General features: G+C 42.0%; 1 protein-coding gene across 1 annotated transcript in view; it reads left to right on the forward strand.

Annotated features, from left to right (window-relative positions):
* Positions 1–19914, forward strand: part of LOC145407476 (putative neural-cadherin 2) — a 143045-nt gene that overhangs the window by 65690 nt on the left and 57441 nt on the right. The window contains exons 4-7 of the mRNA XM_080278405.1: positions 2938–3053; positions 4756–4920; positions 14947–15084; positions 16739–17519. Coding sequence (XP_080134531.1) covers positions 2938–3053; positions 4756–4920; positions 14947–15084; positions 16739–17519 — 1200 coding nt within the window. The remainder of the gene's footprint in view (positions 1–2937; positions 3054–4755; positions 4921–14946; positions 15085–16738; positions 17520–19914) is intronic.

A 19914-nucleotide genomic window follows, 5' to 3' on the forward strand; every position in this document is an offset into this window, starting at 1 on the left:
TTCCTTTGTACAAGGGAATAATTATACCTGACTTCCAATCTTCCGGGACTCTACCTTCCTCCCAGGCCAATCTGCACATCTTCCACATCCATTCTACTACTATCTCTCCCCCATGCTTCAGCATTTCACCACACATTCCATCAATTCCTGGAGCTTTCCCCAATTTAACTTTCTTCATTGCTTCCACAACTTCTATCCAACTGATTTCTTCCAGTCATCTCATCTCCCTCCTTATCCCAGCCACTCCCCAGCCACTTATACTCACATTACTTCCATCCTCTATGTTCAACACTTCCTTAAAATGTTCTCTCCATCTGCTCAATTTTTCTCCCTTCTTCACTAGTAATCTACCATTTTTATCTTTCACTCCCCTGCTAACTTCACTTCCACCCTGTCTTACTCTTTTCACCTCTTTCCAGAACATTTTCTTACAGTCCCTCCACTTCACACTCAAATTCCTTCCAAATTCCTCATTCACCTTCTTCTTACTCTCTCTTATTAATCTTTTCACCTCTCTCTTTCTTTCTACATATAACTCTCTCTTCCGCCTCTCAACTTCTTCCACGCCCCTATTTCTTATCCATTCATTGTATGCTTTCTTCTTTTGTGCCACAGCCTGTTTCACCTCTTCAGTCCACCACGCTGTTCCTTGCACCCCCCTCCGTCTTCTCTTCCTCCCAAACACCACATCACATGTTGCACATATTTCTTCTATAAATATCCTGCACACACCTTCCACATCTCCCATCTGCTCCAATTCATATTTGCCCAATCGTTCCTCCACTTCTCTCTTATACTCTGCCTTTTTCTCATCCTCTTGTAACCTTTCCATTCTCCTTGCAACTACTCCTTCCTCTAGTCTTTCCCTTCTTCTATTCTCCATCTTACTTGAATCCTAATTCTGGCCACCACCAAGTAGTGATCAGAAAGTCCACTCCCCAACCTCTATATGGTCTTGCATCCATTACACATCTTCGCATCCTTTCATCCACACACACATAATCAATCATTGCCTTCCTTTCATTCAGTTCACCGCCCACCCTTCTCATCACTCACCATGTATACCTGTGGATCATTTTGTGCCTGAAGAGGGTATTGGCTATCACCAACCCCCTCCCAGCACAAATGTCCACTAACGCACACCCATTCTCATCTATCTCAGCAGGCACACCCCACTCACCAACTATTCCATCCACCTTCACATTCCCTACTTTACCATTCATATCACCGATCAAAAACACTCTCTCATTCCTTCCAAACTTTTCCATGCACACTTCCACATTTGTACAGAACTCTTCTCTCACTCTGCTATCATGATCTTGCGTTGGCGCATACACACACACAATCGCCCACATTTGTATTCCAACTTTCAACTTTACCCATACAATCCTTGACCCAACTGATCCATACTTTCTTATGCTCTTCTTCCATCTTTTACTCACAACTATACAAACTCCTTCCTTTGCCCTCTCATTCTCACCTACTCCTGCCCATATACCCCATCCATACTCCCATTCTCTCACACTTTCTCCTCTCCATTTTGTTTCAGTTATTTCACATACATCCACTTTCGCACCCTCAAGCACCTGGACAATCTCTCTCTCTTTCACCTCGTCATTCGCTCCTCTTACATTCCATGTACTCATTACCAAGTCCTTTGTCCGGTCCTGGGTCGTCATCGTTTGGTCAGTCCTTGTCCGAGGCTTCTTATTTGTTTTTTTTTTTTTTTAGTTGTTTTCCGGGAAGAGGCACTAACCCTCCGCCAACCCTTTTAGTCGCCTTTTACGACAAACAGGAATACTGGGGGAGTATTCTTGAAAACCCCCCCTACTCCCTTGAGGTAATTTCAAGTGATGGTAATGATAGGGAAGGGGAGGAGATGGATAACGATAAAGGAAAATTTGGTCATGATTAGTGACAAAGGAAAATGTTTTGTCACGACTTAGAGTATATACTGTACGTTGATTTCCACATGACTGAGTATGCAATTTGGAACTTATCTGAGATGAAAAAGAAGTGTGCATAGACTGTATATTATTACCACTGTGTGAGATGAAGGTATCTACAGTAGTCCTTAATGTAAGAATGAGGTTTAGGGTGATACACTTATGTCACACTGGATGGCAAAGAAGGGTTAATAAAGAGTAAAGTTTCTGTCATGATGATTCTGGCAGTAAGGAATCGTTATAGCGTGTAGTTTGTGGCAGGATAAATAACCTCTTGAATCACGTGACTCATTCTTTATTTCAATCTTGTTATCTGCAGTCGATTTTATTCAGACAGACTTCTGGACATGGAAGGGTCAGTTGTAGCCTTCATTCACTCCTTAAGCACATGAGCTCTCCCTTAAGACTGAAGTAAATCGTCTGGTAGTAGCTAAAGTGACAAGGTACTCGGAGCGAAGGGGTTGAAATGTCATGCCTCAGCAGGTGTCAGCGAAGAGGAGCTCAAAGGATAGCGGAAGACACCAGGGGCATCAACCAACACACCCATGTCCTTTTGGGGGGTTATTCCTGCTACCTTCAGACGATTTTATTCAGTTTCTGGGAGACCCTCCGTAATGAAGGGCCCATATTTTCGTTGGATAAGGAGACTTCCTAACACCTCTTCCTTAGCGATTCACTTTTGGATATGGCCGGTTAATATACTTTTGTTGCGTAATTTTTCTAGAGGATGGCAATGTTAGAAGGATTTACATAACACAGAACAGGGGAGTTAGGTGTAAGCAAAATGAATCGCTTAGAAAGAGGTGTTAGGAAGCTTCCTTAACCGACGAGAATACGGGCCATGTGTTACTAAAGACCCTGGCATCTCCGATTTTTCTGGAGCTGAATGAAGATGTCTGAAAATAACAATAATAAACTAATAAAAAGCAGCCATCTTGGTGCATGGTTAAGTGTGTAGTGGGGTGTTAATGTGTGTGTGTGTGTGTGGCAGGTGCGGCGGTGCGGTACAGCATCACGGGCGGCAACAGGGACGGCCTCTTCACCATCGACCAGCACACCGGCATCATCACCCTCGCCGCAGCCCTCGACCACGAAACACACACCACGGTGAGAAGGGCAGCAGATTCTTGTACTTATTAACACATAACACGGTGAGAAGGGCAGCAGATTCTTATACTTATTATCAACACAGACCACGGTGAGAAGGGCATCAGATTCTTATACTTATTCTCAACACACAATACGGTGAGAAGAGCATCAGATTCTTGTTCTCCTTATCTCTAAACAGTTAACTTGGAAGGGATTAGATATAGTGTAGTATACTAAGTTGCACATATGTCGTATAACCTCTCCCTAAGTGATTTATTCTTCATATTACACCTCAGTGCTTTATGTGTATGTTCCTTTTTTTTTTTTTTTTTTAATATCGACACAGTTTCAATCAGTACTTCACGCGAGGATATTCAGGAGCACTGTGCAGATAAATCGCTAAGGAAGAAGTATTACGAAATCTCCAGATCCACCCTTCTCTACACACGCCTGCCCAAAGCTGGTTAAATTTTTCTGACGTTTTCAAGAATGGCATGAAAAATAACCGAGTAAAGGGATGACAAGCAAGGCTCTCTTCCACTCCACCGGGCGATTAGTGTGTAATATGGGCGGCTCAGTCAGCGTTGTCAGTGTCTTTCCTGCATCATTTATTCATTTCCTTTTTCCACTGCCACGCCCGCACCAGCAGACTGAGCCACAACACGTAAGAAACCCCCAGATGAGTTACTATAGGTGCGCTATTAACGCCTGATGCTTGACTTCAAAAGACCTGTAAAGCAGAAAGTTAAGAATTCTCTCTCTCTCTCTCTCTCTCTCTCTCTCTCTCTCTCTCTCTCTCTCATATGTTTCAGTAAAGATAAAGGAGAAAAAGTGAGCTGCTGCTGGTGCGGGGGAGAGTCAAAGAATAGTGCTGAGCGTGAGAGAAGCCTGACTGCTTCACAACAAATTTCCTAACGGTCATACACAGCATTCCTACAGCTGCATCATACAACTAGGTATACAATAAGGCATATACATTACATAAATGGTGATTTTTTTTAGCTGGAGAGTTAAGTTGTAATTTCACCTACCCCTTCATTTCTGAGTGTATTATTCTTACAATAAGATCGTTTGCAAATAAACAAAATAAACTAAGCAGTACGTCATTTAATTGATGGGGTTAGGTTTTATGCGATATGGTATTTACCGCACAGTGTGTCAAGTAATTTCTTTCAAAATATTCACGGGGCTTATGTGAGCGTTTGACAGTTTGTGATAACAAGGATTGATTATACTATAATATGAGGTCCTGGCTGCCCCCGGATTGGATTTTCATATTCGAATGCAATCTCAATGCATTGCATAAGAATGGGATGTTCAGAAGGCTATATTAAAGCTGTGCCAGTGACGCTTAAGGTGTGGCACTATGATACATCGATAAATAATGTGAGAGGGAGAGTAAAACGTGCGGTGTGTGGCAGTGTGGACGACTTGTTAGAGAGTCTGAGTGTGAATCTGCACCAAAATAGCATAACAATGAAAACGTGATATAGAACCTGTGGGAGACGATCAAAGGTGAGAGGGAAGGGTCAGAATAAGACTAACAAAGATGGAGAATCGTAGTGGATATGAAGACATTTTTTTTTCATCGTGGCTGCCTAAAAGGTGAATTGCAGTGATGAAGCTGTACCGGAAGATAAATGCAAAGGCGTTGATAACACTGAGAGAACCATTGAGAACTGCAGTGACTGATACTGAAATTTTCTTTTCCCTGTTCCAGCACGAGCTTGTGGTGTGGGGTGAGGGCGGGGGCGGCGGCGCCACCACGCTGGTGCAGGTGAGGGTGGACGACGTCAACGACAACCCGCCATACTTCCCTCACCCGCGCCCAGAGGTCACTGTCGTCGAGGAAGACCACCGCCACCTGCCCGCCACCATCGCCACGGTAGGTGACCAACCCCACGGCCATGGTAGGTGACCAACCCCACGGCCATGGTAGGTGACCAGGCCCACTACCATGGTAGGTGACCAGGCCCACTACCATGGTAGGTGACTAGGCCCACGACCATGGTAGGTGACACCCACAACCATGGTAGGTGGCAAGGCCCACTACCGTTGTAGGTGACCAGGCCCACGACCATGGTGGGTGACAAGGCTCTTTACCATGGTAGGTGATCAGTCCTAGGATCATGACAGTTGACCAGGCCAAGGATGGTAGGTGACCAGGCTTAGAATAATGGTAGGTGGTGAGGGGCAGGACCATGGTAGTTGACGGAAGCAGAACCGTGGTAGGTCACAGGGAATCACAACAATGGTAGGTCATCATGACGGGCCAGGACCATTATAGGTCACGAGGGATCAAGACTAGGGCAGGTCGCTAGGTGGTCATATCCATGGTGGTAGCGAGCGGCTAAGGTCATGATAGGTCTCGAGGGGCTAGGACAGCAGTAGGTCATGAGCCACTGTTAAAGTAAGGTGAGAGAGGAATCAGTGCATCGGCCACAGTAAAACAGTGAAGACCACTGACGCTGTAAAGAGCCAAGGGACCTTCATGGCAGGCGTGAGGGATGCAGTGCGGCAAAGGGCAAAGGTGGATATCCATCATTTTCCTCCCACCATCACCACGGTAGTTGGACAGGCAGGGCGAGGGACACCACCAACTCTCCACCGTCGTCACGATATGAATGGGCTGGGGGTAAGGGAGATAGAGGTACAGGGAGGGATAGAGGATATTGGACTGGGAGCGAAGTGGGACCATACTGTGTAGCACAACGGGAGTCCCCAAGTACAGGAAGAGACGGTATGTGGTTTTATATATATATATATATATATATATATATATATATACTGTGTATATATATATATATATATATATATATATATATATATATATATATATATATATATATATATATATATATACAGAGAGAGAGAGAGAGAGATAAACATGTGTATATGTATGTGAGTGTATGTAGTATTCAACCACATACGTTATAAGCGTGATAATTTTTTTTCTTTTTTCAAACCATATTTTGACTTTTACGTTTTGTTGTTTCTGATATAAGTAGATTTGTCCTGCCTTTTCAAATCCCACTCCAAGTGTGTCGAAAATGTATTATTTATAACCTAGCGTGTCGCTGCTGTAATCTTAGTAGACGTTATTAGCATTACTTTATTAATGGAGGCTTGTAAACTATACCATATATCCTGAATGACCCCTTACTTATAAAGTGTCACGACTTGTTTTTGTTTGTGGCATATTTGTGCAGTCAGTTTGTCAAGAGGAGGAAAACTACAAGACTGAAGTGACAACAATAACTGAGTCACTGATGACGTTACAAAAGGTGAATTACAAATATTTTTCCTTTAGTGCAGAACATCTGGGCCGTGCTGTATATTTGCCAGTTGTAATTTTCTGCCTTGCACTCCCCTTTGAGAGGCCGGCACGCTGCTGTGTAGGGGGCCGTATTGAAGCTTACCACACTTTATTACCCGATGCCTCTCCTACCGTCCTGCAAATTCCTTTGGGTGGAATCCAGTGTGTGACCCTTAGCGCGGTAGTGTGTGTGTGTGTGTGTGTGTGTGTGTGTGTGTGTGTGTGTGTGTGTGTGTGTGTGTGTGTGTGTGTGTGTGTGTGTGTGTGTGTATGTGTGTGTGTGTGTGTGTGTATGTGTGTGTGTGTGTGTGTGTGTGTGTGTGTGTGTGTGTGTGTGTGTGTGTGTGTGTGTGTGAGAGAGAGAGAGAGAGAGAGATGTGTGTGTGTGTGTGTGTGTGTGTGTGTGTGTGTGTGTGTGTGTGTGTATGTGTGTGTGTGTGTGTGTGTGTGTATGTGTGTGTGTGTGTGTGTGTGTGTGTGTGTGTGTGTGTGTGTGTGTGTGTGTGTGTATGTGTGTGTGTGAGAGAGAGAGAGAGAGAGAGAGAGAGAGAGAGAGACCCTTTTGGAGCTACTACCAACCATCCGTATTACATGTTATATGGTTGTCTTTTAAGGATTGGTATTAGTGGGGGTGTCTGTATGATCAGTCGGTGAGTCTGTGTCAGATGCTGACTGTTTTCACAGGCTCCTGCTTGCTTGTTCAAATTAGGTAATGAAAGGTTTGCTGCTTTTGGAAAAAGTACGAAAATGCTGGAACTTCTGGACCCGTCCATTATCGCCCTTGGTTTGGTTTTGTGTGAGAGGATGAGTTTATGTGGGAATCGAATTCGCGTTTGGGACAGCAGATGAATTCTCAAGTCATTCACACCAGTCACCTGAAGAAGTAGCAATATACCACCTCGATAGAGGACGATGTCGTTTACCACGCAAAAACAGTTTAATTAAAAACATTGTGATGATCAAGAACTCCAGTAACCGTTTGAAGACTTTTCTGATCGAAGTTTTGGCTTGTTTCTAGTATAAATACTGCAGTAACGCAGAAGTTTTAGCTTGCTGATTATATAGCTGCTTCGGTGCCTCAGCAGTTTTGGCTTGTTAATTATATAGCTGCTTCAGTAAATTAACAGTTTTGGCTTGCTGATTATATAGCTGTTTCAGTAACTCAGCAGATTTGACATGCTGATTTTATAGCTGCTTCAGTTACTCAGCACTGATTCACCATTACATCTGTGTTTTCTTCGTCTAGCAGTGATCACATGCCACCATGAGATCCCCTTCCATATATATAAGTGTAATGATACTATTCTTATGGTTTGTTTACTGTACATAAACTGCAGTTTTTTTTTTTAACTCGTATTCTCTGGCCCCCTCTTTTGTGATTTATAAGTAACTTTTGATCATTACTACCATGTACTGTACATTCTCTCATGGCTGATAGCTGTCTCACTCAGATTTCTTTTCATGCGTGTCTTAAGCATACTTTTCTCGAAGCTTTCTTAAATCTGTCATACCATTTCGGTTTTCAAATAAACTCAGAATGAGCTTTCTTTTCATACCTAGCACAGAATGCTCAGGTTCACTAATAATATTCGTGTATACAGTATGATTACCTTTTACTTTCCACATACGCGTCTGCAAACTGGAAGTCACTACTGTATACCGTGGCCAAAATTACAAGCGAGATAAACAGTCAGTGATATATGACCGTATATTATTCATCAGTACACATAAACCCAGCGTCTTCGTAGCGCGTTCACCTTGGCATTCCTAATTAACTTCACGTCTCCGTGCCTCTGAAGGAGACTAACGGGATTCCAAAATCCGACCACCAAACCACACCAAACTACACCTCATGTCCTTATGTGTCCCTCTCAGTAGAACAAAGCCAGAGCCACTACCTCCTGTCTCTTGTCCTCCAATCTGTGCTCCCACCTTTGTCCTCACTTCTCTGTCCTCGCACCATCATCATCTTACGTCCATCCTCCAATTCTCTCAGCTCACCTTTATTCACTTATTTTTCTCTTACCATCTATACTTCCTTCACGCACTATTGTTCTTCTATACTGTCTTTCATTTCTGTTCTTTCTGGTTCTAACACTGATATTTTTGGACCCATACATCTGCCCTATTTCTCTCACTTCACCTTTCTTCTAGCCTCTGTGTATACACTTTTATCTGTCGTCTCTTCTATTCCTTCAATCCATTCTTTTCCCCGTTCCTCTCCACTCTACCCTCTTAACTATTCTCTTACTGCAATACTGATCTTCCATTTTACACCTCTCTGACTTCAAGCCTCATCTCTCTATCGTTTTGACTCTTCTCTAACTATTATTCTCCCATGACATCATTCACCTGTGTTTTCCATCCCAAACACTTATTATACAGTGTCTTATTGCCGCTTCACCATGATCTCTTAACTCCCCTGCTTCTGTTCACATACCCTATCTTTCACGTCGTTTCTCTATATTCACATTAGTGATCTTTCAGTTTCCTCACATTTGTCTTCTTCTATCCTCGTTCTTCGCTCCATTCTCTCGACTCTGTTCATTTAATTCTACTCTCTCATTCCGTCTCTCGCTTCTGTGCTCTATATTCCCAACCCAGATCTTCCGGTCTCCACACATCTCCACTGAAGTCTGTCTCATATACCACACCTTTGCCTGCACTTCTATGTTATCTTGCCAGTATTCTCCTGCCCGGTGTCGCCTGCTCTCACATGTCTCTTCTTTTAGCTCATATTTCCCGCCGTTGTTGTCTTCCTCTCGTCCCTGTCCTCACCTTCTCCCCTTGCCTTGCTCGCCTTCACCACACTGGTCACCGCAGTCTCATAATTCCTGCCCCACCTGCATCCAGCCTCAGGGCCAGAACTGTGGAAAGGAATGGAACGCTGGCGAGGCGTGAAGTACCAGAGCCTGCCAGGGATTATGTAAAGTCTGTGTAGAGTGAAGCATCCCTCATATATATATATATATATATATATATATATATATATATATATATATATATATAAATGATATAATCCTCTTATTAAATTTCAGTATTACATCCGCCAACGAGTTGATATGATTTCGAAGTGGTTCCGGATCTGAATGCAGGAATAAACCAATAATTTTATCGGTGCTGGTGGAGACTGCACTCCCTGCTTTTGTGTACTGTACCAGGGCAGACTAAAATGGTAGTATTAACTGATTATGTGTGGCCTGAAAGTATTGATCTGGTAGGACAGAGGAATTACTCAGATCATAGGTTTGATTGGTGCTGGAGGAGGTATGCGCTCTGTGACTGTTTTCTAGTTAAAATGATTCTTTCTGTTGATATTTCGGTTTTGCCCCCTACAAACGAAATGAGATATGTATGGTTATTATCTTTGTAACGTTGGAATCTCTCTCTCTCTCTCTCTCTCATATTACGGACAACTCTACTTTTTCATTCCATTTGACACCAGACGAATTTAATCAGCTCTGGATAATTCATAGGATCCTGAAAATCTTAATCCCTTCTACATGGCGACTTATCTTGCTACCTCTGGAGACTTTAGTTCAATGTAGGGGAGATCTTTTATAATGAACTGGTTACTAAAGCATATCTCTAATCTTCTACAGTTCAGAAATTGTCTCCTCAACTGAATAAAGTCGTATGGAGATAGCAAGGGAACAGCGTCAGCTCTTGGACGTCATTTTTATTATTATTATTATTATTATTATTATTATTATTATTAATTTGTTTTATTATTATTATTATAATTATTATAATTATTTATTTTATTTTTTTTATTATTATTATTATTATTATTATTAATTAGTTTTATTATTATTATTATTATTATTATTATTATTATTATTATTGTCAGTTCGAAGCCAAGCCGTTAGACTGAATTTTGAAGACACATTTCGAACTGAAAATGTTATATAAAGCCTTCGTTAACTCTTTCATTACAAGTGCATTTTCCTAAGCTAAACAAGAAGGAGCATTCACAGAGTGCAAGCATCCACCAGTTGGTCTAAGGTCCGAATGTATATTAAAATTTGCTTCTTGACCTTGACCTTTGACCGATTGCGCTCAAAATCGAATAACTTCAACCTTGCCTGATTTTCAACCTCCCCATCAAGTCTGGTCCAAGTCGGATCAAAACTGTTTGTAGTGATTTTGCTCTGTGACCACTCTTGATCTTTCTGTGACTTGATCTCGGGCTGAGAGTTCTTTAGAGCCAATCCCTTTATCCTTGCCTTACCCTGAACACTTCTAGAGTTTGTTCTGTATCGGATAAATCTTTTAGGCTGTCGATGCCATGTGACACTGACCTTTACCCTGTTCCTGACCATCTCCCTTTGCTGAACATTTCAATGCTTTCATTAACACAGAGGGTAGGCCAGCATACTCTCATAATACCTCTACCTTCAACTGTCTATACCACACTACATGCACATTAGATACCACACCTCTTGTTTCCATTCCTCCGTAGCACTGGCTGCTCCCCGACCTGCACCTCTTTGGGACTCGCTTCCCCAGATGCCCCCAAACTTCACCCTACAGCGGTTCAGGTCCAACTGTTAGGTTTTTTTTTTTTTTTTTTTTTTTTTTTTAAGGAATGGAAGACACCTGTAATCTGGTGCATGGATTATTTTTTTAATCATTTGTTTTCCCTTCCTTTGCTCTATTATTAAAAAAAAAAAATGTGTCGTCTTAATATTGACCTCATTGGCCTCAGTAGCATACAGGAGGATGTTGAGGTATATTGTGCAGCATAAACCGCTATTGCAAACGTGTTAGGAAATCTGTGACATGCAGATAAAATATGACTCGTAAGGAATAATAGAGTCTACAGCTGACCTCCCGGAACCTAAATACACTGCCGCGCATCCACGAGGCCCTTGCTATGTTAGTGCGTTCTTTATTAGTTTATTTTTGCTTTCCCTACGTGATTGTATTTTAGTAATGACAACTTTGTTATAGTAAAGCAGTTAATGAGGGTTGTATTAAGCACTCAAGTTCAAAAAGTTTCAGAGCTGAATTAAATCGCTTGATAGCAACAAGTGTATCCGAAAAAAAAAAAAAAAAGGTCCCTGAGCTGAACACACAAATGGAATCATCCCTTAGTCCCTAAACCCAAACCAGCCTACCCTGAACCGCTAATTTCGCTGCGTTTCCCTCGCTCATTTTTAAACCTTTTAGCTCCGAGACATAGTAATCTTTCTTTTATTTTATCCTTGCTACCCTCTGACGATGTTACTCAGGTTAAAATGGATCTATGGAAGGGTTAATGAAGACTGAATCCAGCCCCTACAGTTTGAAAGACTAAAAAGTCGTCAGGAAATAGCAAACCTGAACACCGGTGTTAATCGTCTCTGCACACAACCCTTCCGAGACCCAAACCAACTCATCCAAGACTCTCTTTTATTCTTGCTACGGACAGACGATTTTATTAATCTTAGTAAGGGTATTTATTAGGAAATAGGCTAATGAACGTTGATATCAGCCTTGTTGTTCGAAAAGTCTATCCAAAAGCTGAATGAAATCGTCTGCAGGCTTTATCTAATACCTACACGCTTGCAGATCAGATGTCTTCCACAGCTAAATGAAATCGTGTGGAGAGAGCAAGAGTATTAATGATGCTGTCTGACAGGAGTTAACTGGCCCTCCAAACCTCAGACTAACCCACTCAGTTCTCCACATCCCTTCCACAGCACTTCTTCGTTGGTAGCACCGTATTCTTGTGTCAATATTCTTTCAGACCTCGAACTATACCACTCAGTTCTACAGCTCGTTTACTTTAACTTGGCGGAGGCTTTCGTACATTTGCAACCTATTTCTCGTAGTTCAGTGGTAGATTAAGTATATGGCTCCTCATCCTTTCCAGAGCACTTGCAATGCAACGTCCCTACATCCATTCCACAGCACTTCTTTGTTACTAGCACCATTTCATTGATAGAATAAGACTGCGCTGCGTTCCTACATCATTCCTACAGCACTTCTTCGTCACTAACATCATATTCCAGTGTTACGCCCTTGATACAGTTCAGCATTAAAGATGGAGATCAGGCAATCTGAGGCCAAGTTAAAGTGAACGGAGTGAAGGTCAACCACGCACCCACCTGGTACTCGCTCACTTGGCCACGTCTGACTCTTGGTTTTTTGAAGGAACTCTGAATCGTATATATGAAAGATCCTAACCTTGTCATAAGGTATACAAGTCTTTACAACATTTAACTTTTATCAGATCAGTTAGTTCTTCGTATTTTGGCTCAATTTTCAGTCTAATTTGTCTGTGAATTTATGGCGGCCGTATGAGAATGAATCTTAATCATTTCATATACGATATACAAGTCTTCATAAAACTTAAGGATTATCACATCATTTTGTTTTTGGTATAGTGCCCATTTAATATTCAATGTGGTTTGGCTGTGAAGTGTATGGTGGGTGAATGAGTGAAGTTAAGCATAATATATACAAACAGTCTTAAGCACAGATTAAGCGTAGGAAAGCTTAGGAAGGACAGATTAAGCTGAGGAGAGTTTAGGAAGGACAAGTTAAGCGTAAAAATGTTTATGAAAGGGTAAACATAGAGTTTACGAAGGACAATTATGAAGGACAGGTTAAGGGTAGGAGAGTTTAAGAAGGACAAGTTAAGCGTAGGAGAGTTTAGGAGAGACAGATTGAGCTTAGGAGAGTTCAGGAAGGACAGGTTAAGCGTAAGAATGCTTAGGAAGGACAGGTTAAGAATAGGAGAGTTTAGGAAGGACAGGTTAAGCGTAGGAGAGTTCAGGAACGACAGGTTAAGCATAGGAAAGTTTATGAAGGACAGGTTAAGGTAGAGTTTGTAAATTCGGTCCCTCGGTCGGAATACCTGACTGTCACAAATCCTCTTACCGCCGCCGCCGCCGACTCTTTCATTCCACATTTTTAGCCCAGGAGCGCCTTTCATGATTTCCACGCTTATATGCCGGGGATTTTGGTATACGAATTTATTTTCCTCATGCCATGAGTATTTTTCCCTCTTGATTCGGCGATCTGTGAATATTGTACAGGAAGACTAGTATTATTTTTACGATTTTGTTTTCCTGATTCAATGAGTTTCTTTTTCCTCTCTCTTGATTCTGCGATTTGTGAATATTGTACAGGAACACTAGTATTATTTTTACGGATTTATTTTCATGATTCAGCGATTTTTTTTTTCCTTCTGTTGATTCGGCGATTTATGAATATTGTACAGGGACTCGGCTGTTATTTATGAGGGAGATTATGTTACTGTTGATTTTTTTGCCTCGGACTTCTGTTTTGTGCTTCTCTCTTAGCTGCACGATTTTACGCAGGTTCCCACATGCCATTCAGTACCGATTACTTCCACTCCCTTGCCCAGTACACCTCCCCACACCTTAAAAACATCGTTCTTACCTGTGATGCTTTATACTGAATTTTGTGTGTGAAGCTATAGTCTGTCTGTCTGCCTGTCTGTCTGTAACACACACACACACACACACACACACACACACACACACACACACACACACACACACACACACACACACACACACACACACACACACACACAAAACCTCATGCACTCCTTTTCAGTCTCACATTCAAGTCCACTATGCATCTCAGTAATTCCTCACCTTTGACCCAGTCTGTCTGACGGAATATTTGGGTATCTTGTTCTAGACCTTCTCCGTGGAACTCCGAAACTTGGAGCGAAAAAGAAACGTTCCTGAAGCTACGTGTGGCTGACAATCACTTCAATGGTAGCGTCCATGAACTTAAAAGTAAGAAAAAGCCCTTTGAAGAGCATTGCTCCACCTATAATGGGGCTGACTCTAAAATTCACCTCGTAACTACTGCCGCTTGGTGTCTTATCAGAGCTTCGCACGGTCAGGTTCCCCAGTCGTCTCACTGATCCCCGTCACTGCCAGCTCTTCATTCACCCAGTAACTTATCCACTTGCGTTCGTGTGTTTGCCCATGTAAAGAGGTTAATTTTGCCAGCACACCCTGGCGTGTACGGTAGTTATGCTGGGTGTTTGTATCAGTGTCATCATTGTTAGATACGCTGGGTGTTTTTATGTCATTTTTTATTTTGTATGTATTTTGTATATGATACCAGGAATAATTTTTGTTAATGTCGCCAGGTATTTTTAGTCAAAGCCATCAGCTGTATTATATCAGTATCACGTATTTGTCTGAAAGTCTCATTTCGTATATGATGTTTATGTCACAACTTCTGTTTTGTCAGTGTCCTTAGTTTCTCCTAATGACAAACGTGTCCAGTGTGTAAAAGGAATGAATCAATCCAACTAATTCCACTTTGTAGTTTTTTTACCATTGCCTCTCACAGTGAAGAGCCTCTTTGAATCCTTTGATCTTTGCATCTACGAATCTTCATGTCTCTGATAAGATAAACACTTCAGATCCATGCTTGGTTCTGATTGATGTCTCTTTCTCACTGAGAATAACTTTCCGAGAATTCCGAGAATTCAGTGTGAAGCCATCATTATCTTCAGGAATGCTGTGTAAAGCCTTGAATAGCTTTCTTTGGATTTCCAGATACGTGAATAACTTGCTTTGATTCTTGGTGTGAAGTACCCCGCCTGTCTGTCCTCAGGTGGTGGCAGAGGACCAGGACTTCATGGACCATCACGGACTGCTGTACACGGTGCGAGGTGACGGTGTGGACGGGTATGCCCCTGGCGATGCATTCTTTACCATCAACTCACTCACAGGCGAACTCATCCAGCTCAGAGTAAGTTGAAATAGAATATTTAAGTGTAAGATGTCAGGCACCAGAGTCCATAAAGCCTCTAAACTACTGTCTTCAGTTATCTCTTACTTCTCTGCCTATCTTACTTTAAACAGTCTTCCACTGCATCTTTTCATTTAGTACTTAGTTTATCTCTCTTCATTATTCCATCAGTATTGCGTTCATACACTTTTCTTTATGAACTATGCATTCTTCATCCGTTCCATATGTTGAGGCAATCACAGTACTTTTTCCTACCTAAATCTGTTACTTCTATCTGCATATTGGTTGTTTTGTCCATCTGTGTGTTTACGTGCCACCACATGCTCTCTTTAGGTTAAGAAAGCAATTTTACTGTTCTCAGTTAAGGCTCTTGTCAGTATCACTGTTCACTTTTCACATTCCCTAGTCAGCATTGTCACCAACATACTGTTAAAGAGGGATTGCTTTAATTACCTGGTCACTATATCAGACTTCCCTTTCTTAATAGACTTCCAGGGTTTTCAGTCTCCATCACACACTTACCGCTGAACCGTTCAGTTTACAGAATATCTTTAGTTATCAGTGCCTCTGTCATAAATGACATAGTGACTGCTTTTTCTTGCATTCATTTTGACATTTCTTTGCCTTTGCACGCTTCTATTTTTACAAAGCAAGGTCTTCAACATTCATTCCTCATTTCCAACACCACCTAGATGTAACATGGTATTAAATCCTTCTTCTCCTTTTTAAGATTCGAGGTACATCACCTCCTCCTCTCTCCCATACTTTCCATATTACTTCATCAATACACAAATCCAACTACAAGGAGAAATCACACACCTCCAGTTCAGACCTAAACTTAGATCGCATTTTTCAGTAAACTATCCATTTTCATTTACTATTGCCTTTGCTCCATTGTGTCATTATTTGTGGCATTCGGCAGTCTGCTACTTCCATCATATATTCTTATTCCTTTTCAGAAAGCATGCATGTCTTTTTATCCTGTTATGAGCCTTTAATAGAGTCATGGATGTTACATGTAGCTTCCTGCTCATGATTATATAACCTAACTCATTCCTAAAACAAAAAAATATTAGGTCCACACACCCTCACCTACTACCAACCTCATCTCGTTCTCCTCTTAGCTAGTCTCTTCAACAGTCTCCTCATCAATCACCATTCTCTCACACACTTTCCCTCACTTCACTGAACAGATTAGTACCACTGTAATTTACATACTTTCTTCTATCCTCTCCTTCCTATTATATAACGATACAATTTTATCTTCCCTTCTGTTATAAAGCATCATTTCTTGTTCCCATGAAATTTTAAGAACTGCAACCAGGCGACTACAGTCTCTCCCCAGTATTTTAATATGTCATCAGATTTCGTCTGCATAAAGAAGCATCCCCATCCCAAGCTTCTTCAAGATTGCCACATCTCTTTCATTAGTGCTTTCCATATCATTTCTGGCAATCCCGAAAATGCGAGCCCAGCCTCCATTACACACTGATAAGATTTTTTATATTAGATTGTTTATGTAGTTAGCCTTGCCCTTTTATTTTTACTGTGTTTAGTCCTATCCATAGCTCACTATTTTCCTTCTCTTTCCACTTCAGTCATGATGAAACATATAGTACTTATTTCAGGATGTGTCCTCTGCTCTTCCCTGCAGGCACTGGATCGCGACCCGCCTCGAGGTAAGGCTGTGTGGAAGGTGCGGGTGCAGGTGAGAGACGGGCAGGCGCTATGGAGCCGCCAGGCCATGCAACGCTACCTGGCTAACAAGGCCAAGGCCACAAATGCCAGCACAACAAACCATAACACTGGACGACAGAGAAGGACAGCGCGTGAGTTTGTGTTCAGGGCAAACAGTGGAAGAAAATCATTTGGTGTGTATGGCATTAGGAAGAGATATGGCTGGACTAAACTGAAGCATTTGTTATTAACAAGATATGAAACATATACTGAAAGTGAAAATCAGCACAGTAAGCTCGCGACTAAGAGCCCAGATAGAGTCCTCCGTGGCCAGGGCATAGCAAGTGTGGACAAAGAGGCCACCCACCTGGATTATGGTGTTGCGGCTTACCCGAGGGGCCGAAGGGCCAGGAGGTCAGGGGAAGGAGAGAAGAGCTTTAGGGAGTGGGTGGAGGAGAACCAGGATGGAGACGAAGCGAGAAACTTTATGAGATGGGTATCAGATCAGGATGGTGAGGAAGCGAGGAGCTTCAGGGAGTGGGTGGAGGATGAACAGCATGACATATGTGGCGGTAACGTGACTGAGCCCGAGGATGAACGTCAGGCCGGGGCGGGTCGGGGCCTGCATGGCCTTGGTGGGTCGCTGGTACACGTAGCCGAGACGGAGGTCACCATCAGAGTGAAGGACGTCAACGACAACCCACCCGTCTTCCCCAACACAACCATGTTTGGTCTGGTGCAGGAGAACGGACCCATCGGTGAGTTGGCGTGTGGTGGGTCAGTTTTACTCTTGGAAATCGGTAAATCCTGAGCCATGATTCAATGAGTAACCGGTCATTCGTCAGAATTACTCCTGATTTAAGGTAAGTTAGCCCCATATACTGTAAAAGGCTTGGAAATCTTGAGCATATTTCACTTGAGTTTCTTCTAAGCTACTGTATATGGTGAGTCCTGAAGACTTATTCTTGATCATGGGTCAGTTGATAGAATGTTAGTACCGGTTTCAATAGGATCTTGAGAGTATTGAGAAGTGGACTTTTTAAAACCTTGTTGTAACATTGTATTAACGAATTATATTAAAATGTAAGATGGCGAAGGCTCTACAATTCTGCATTGTGAACAATTAAGGTTTTTACACCTTTCACTGCAAGAACCACCACTGGAAATATTATTCTGAATAACGCCAGACGGTTTAACCCACGAGAACTCACAGGTAACGCGTCACAACCTCTACATAGTTGGGATAGAAGAATCATTAACACCCAAAATGCTTAATATTCTTAATCACATACGAGTATATGATCAACATGAGTATTAAAAAGCATATATTATTCTTAGATTAACTTGATCCATTTTATGAAGTTAATACTATACTTTGATAAGCGTCTCTGTAAGTACGACTGTAAGTTCTAGCTGTTGTCCAGTGGCGTGAATATTAGCAGCTACCTTCATGACCTTCAGCTTTCGAGATGCTGATTTATATGTCGTATCTATCTCATCAATGAAAATTAGATTAACAGTAGGGTGAACTCGTATTTTTAGCACACAACTCTCTCTAGCAGAGGGGTATTCAAATGTCGTGCTCAGACCACAAGTCAAACCATAATATAACCTTCTCTATGATGACTGCCTTATAGCCTCTTGTTGTACACACACACACACACACACACACACACACACACACACACACACACACACACACACACACACACACACACACACACACACACACACACACACACACACACACACACACACACACACACACACACACACACACACACACACACACACACACACACACACACACACACACACACACACACACACACACACACACACACACACACACACACACACACACACACACACACACACACACACACACACACACACACACACACACACACACACACACACACACACACACACACACACACACACACACACACACACACACACACACACACACACACACACACACACACACACACACACACACACACACACACACACACACACACACACACACCGCCAGACAGTTCTATTCGGCTTAGGAGTTTTGTAGAATTTATCACAGTTTAAGAGATCTTAGAAGATAAAAACTACCCCCCCACCCACACACACACACCGGGTTCTGCGGTAAACTGGGCAGATACAGTAACAAACTGATAAGGATGGGGAGTTAGAAATCCTCTTCAATGGAAAAGAAAATAGAATGCGGAATCAGAGCTGAAATTCACAAGAAAATCAACGTTGAATTCTTTGCTGCAACTATGACTTTTCTCACAGTAAGGACAGGATTAGAATAGTGCTGCAATGCCCCATGTTGTTAGTTTTTCCTTCAAAAACAAATCCAATTTATGGCGTGGAACTGACCGTAATTTACTTTCGCATAAAGGAAAACACATTGGGTCCATTGTGGTGTTTAAGTGACGTTCTCCTGACTTTTGCACATACCAATAAATTTTTCCTCTTGCTTGCACTATAGCTCTTCCAGAACAGTACTGTATTTGACTTGGCCTGTAAACCCTTAACTAGGATGACACACACTCTAATTTATTCCCACTACTTCAAGGCGAATCTGTATAATCCAGAAAAGAACCTTGTAACGGCATTGAAAAAAAAAAAAAAAACATGAAGCTTTTGTTTACCGTAATGATTTTTTTTCCATGTTATTTCTCCCTCGTCCCTGCAATGTCGCTACACTAAGGAGGACCGCTACACTGTTTTAACTCTAATTTGGACTAAAATTACCATCTCTCTATCCTCACTGCTGAGTTTTAACCATAAACTAACGCCAGAATACGATGTTAATCACATAGAAGTGCTATGGAAAGGATGTAGACTGTAGAGCCTTAATATTGTCTTTTTCTCTCACACAGCTAGGTGAAGTAAGCCACAGAAAGGTCGAATATCTGTGCCTAATTAGCGTAAAAGAACTATGGGAATGATTGGGTCAGTGCACTATTCCGTCAAAGGCATAGGCTTGTATTATCGTGGGTTGAGGAAGCTCCCTGACATCCTATTCTAAGCGATTTATTTTGCTTTTTACACCTTACTGCCGTCTTGTGCTCCACAAATCTTTCCGACATCGCCATTCGCAGCATAAATAACGTACTGAAGGACACCAACTATCCATATCCAAAGAAT

This window comes from Coenobita brevimanus, chromosome 73, assembly GCF_032717465.1.
Source record: "Coenobita brevimanus isolate Jiangsu-jjx chromosome 73, ASM3271746v2, whole genome shotgun sequence".
Lineage (NCBI taxonomy): Eukaryota > Metazoa > Arthropoda > Malacostraca > Decapoda > Coenobitidae > Coenobita > Coenobita brevimanus.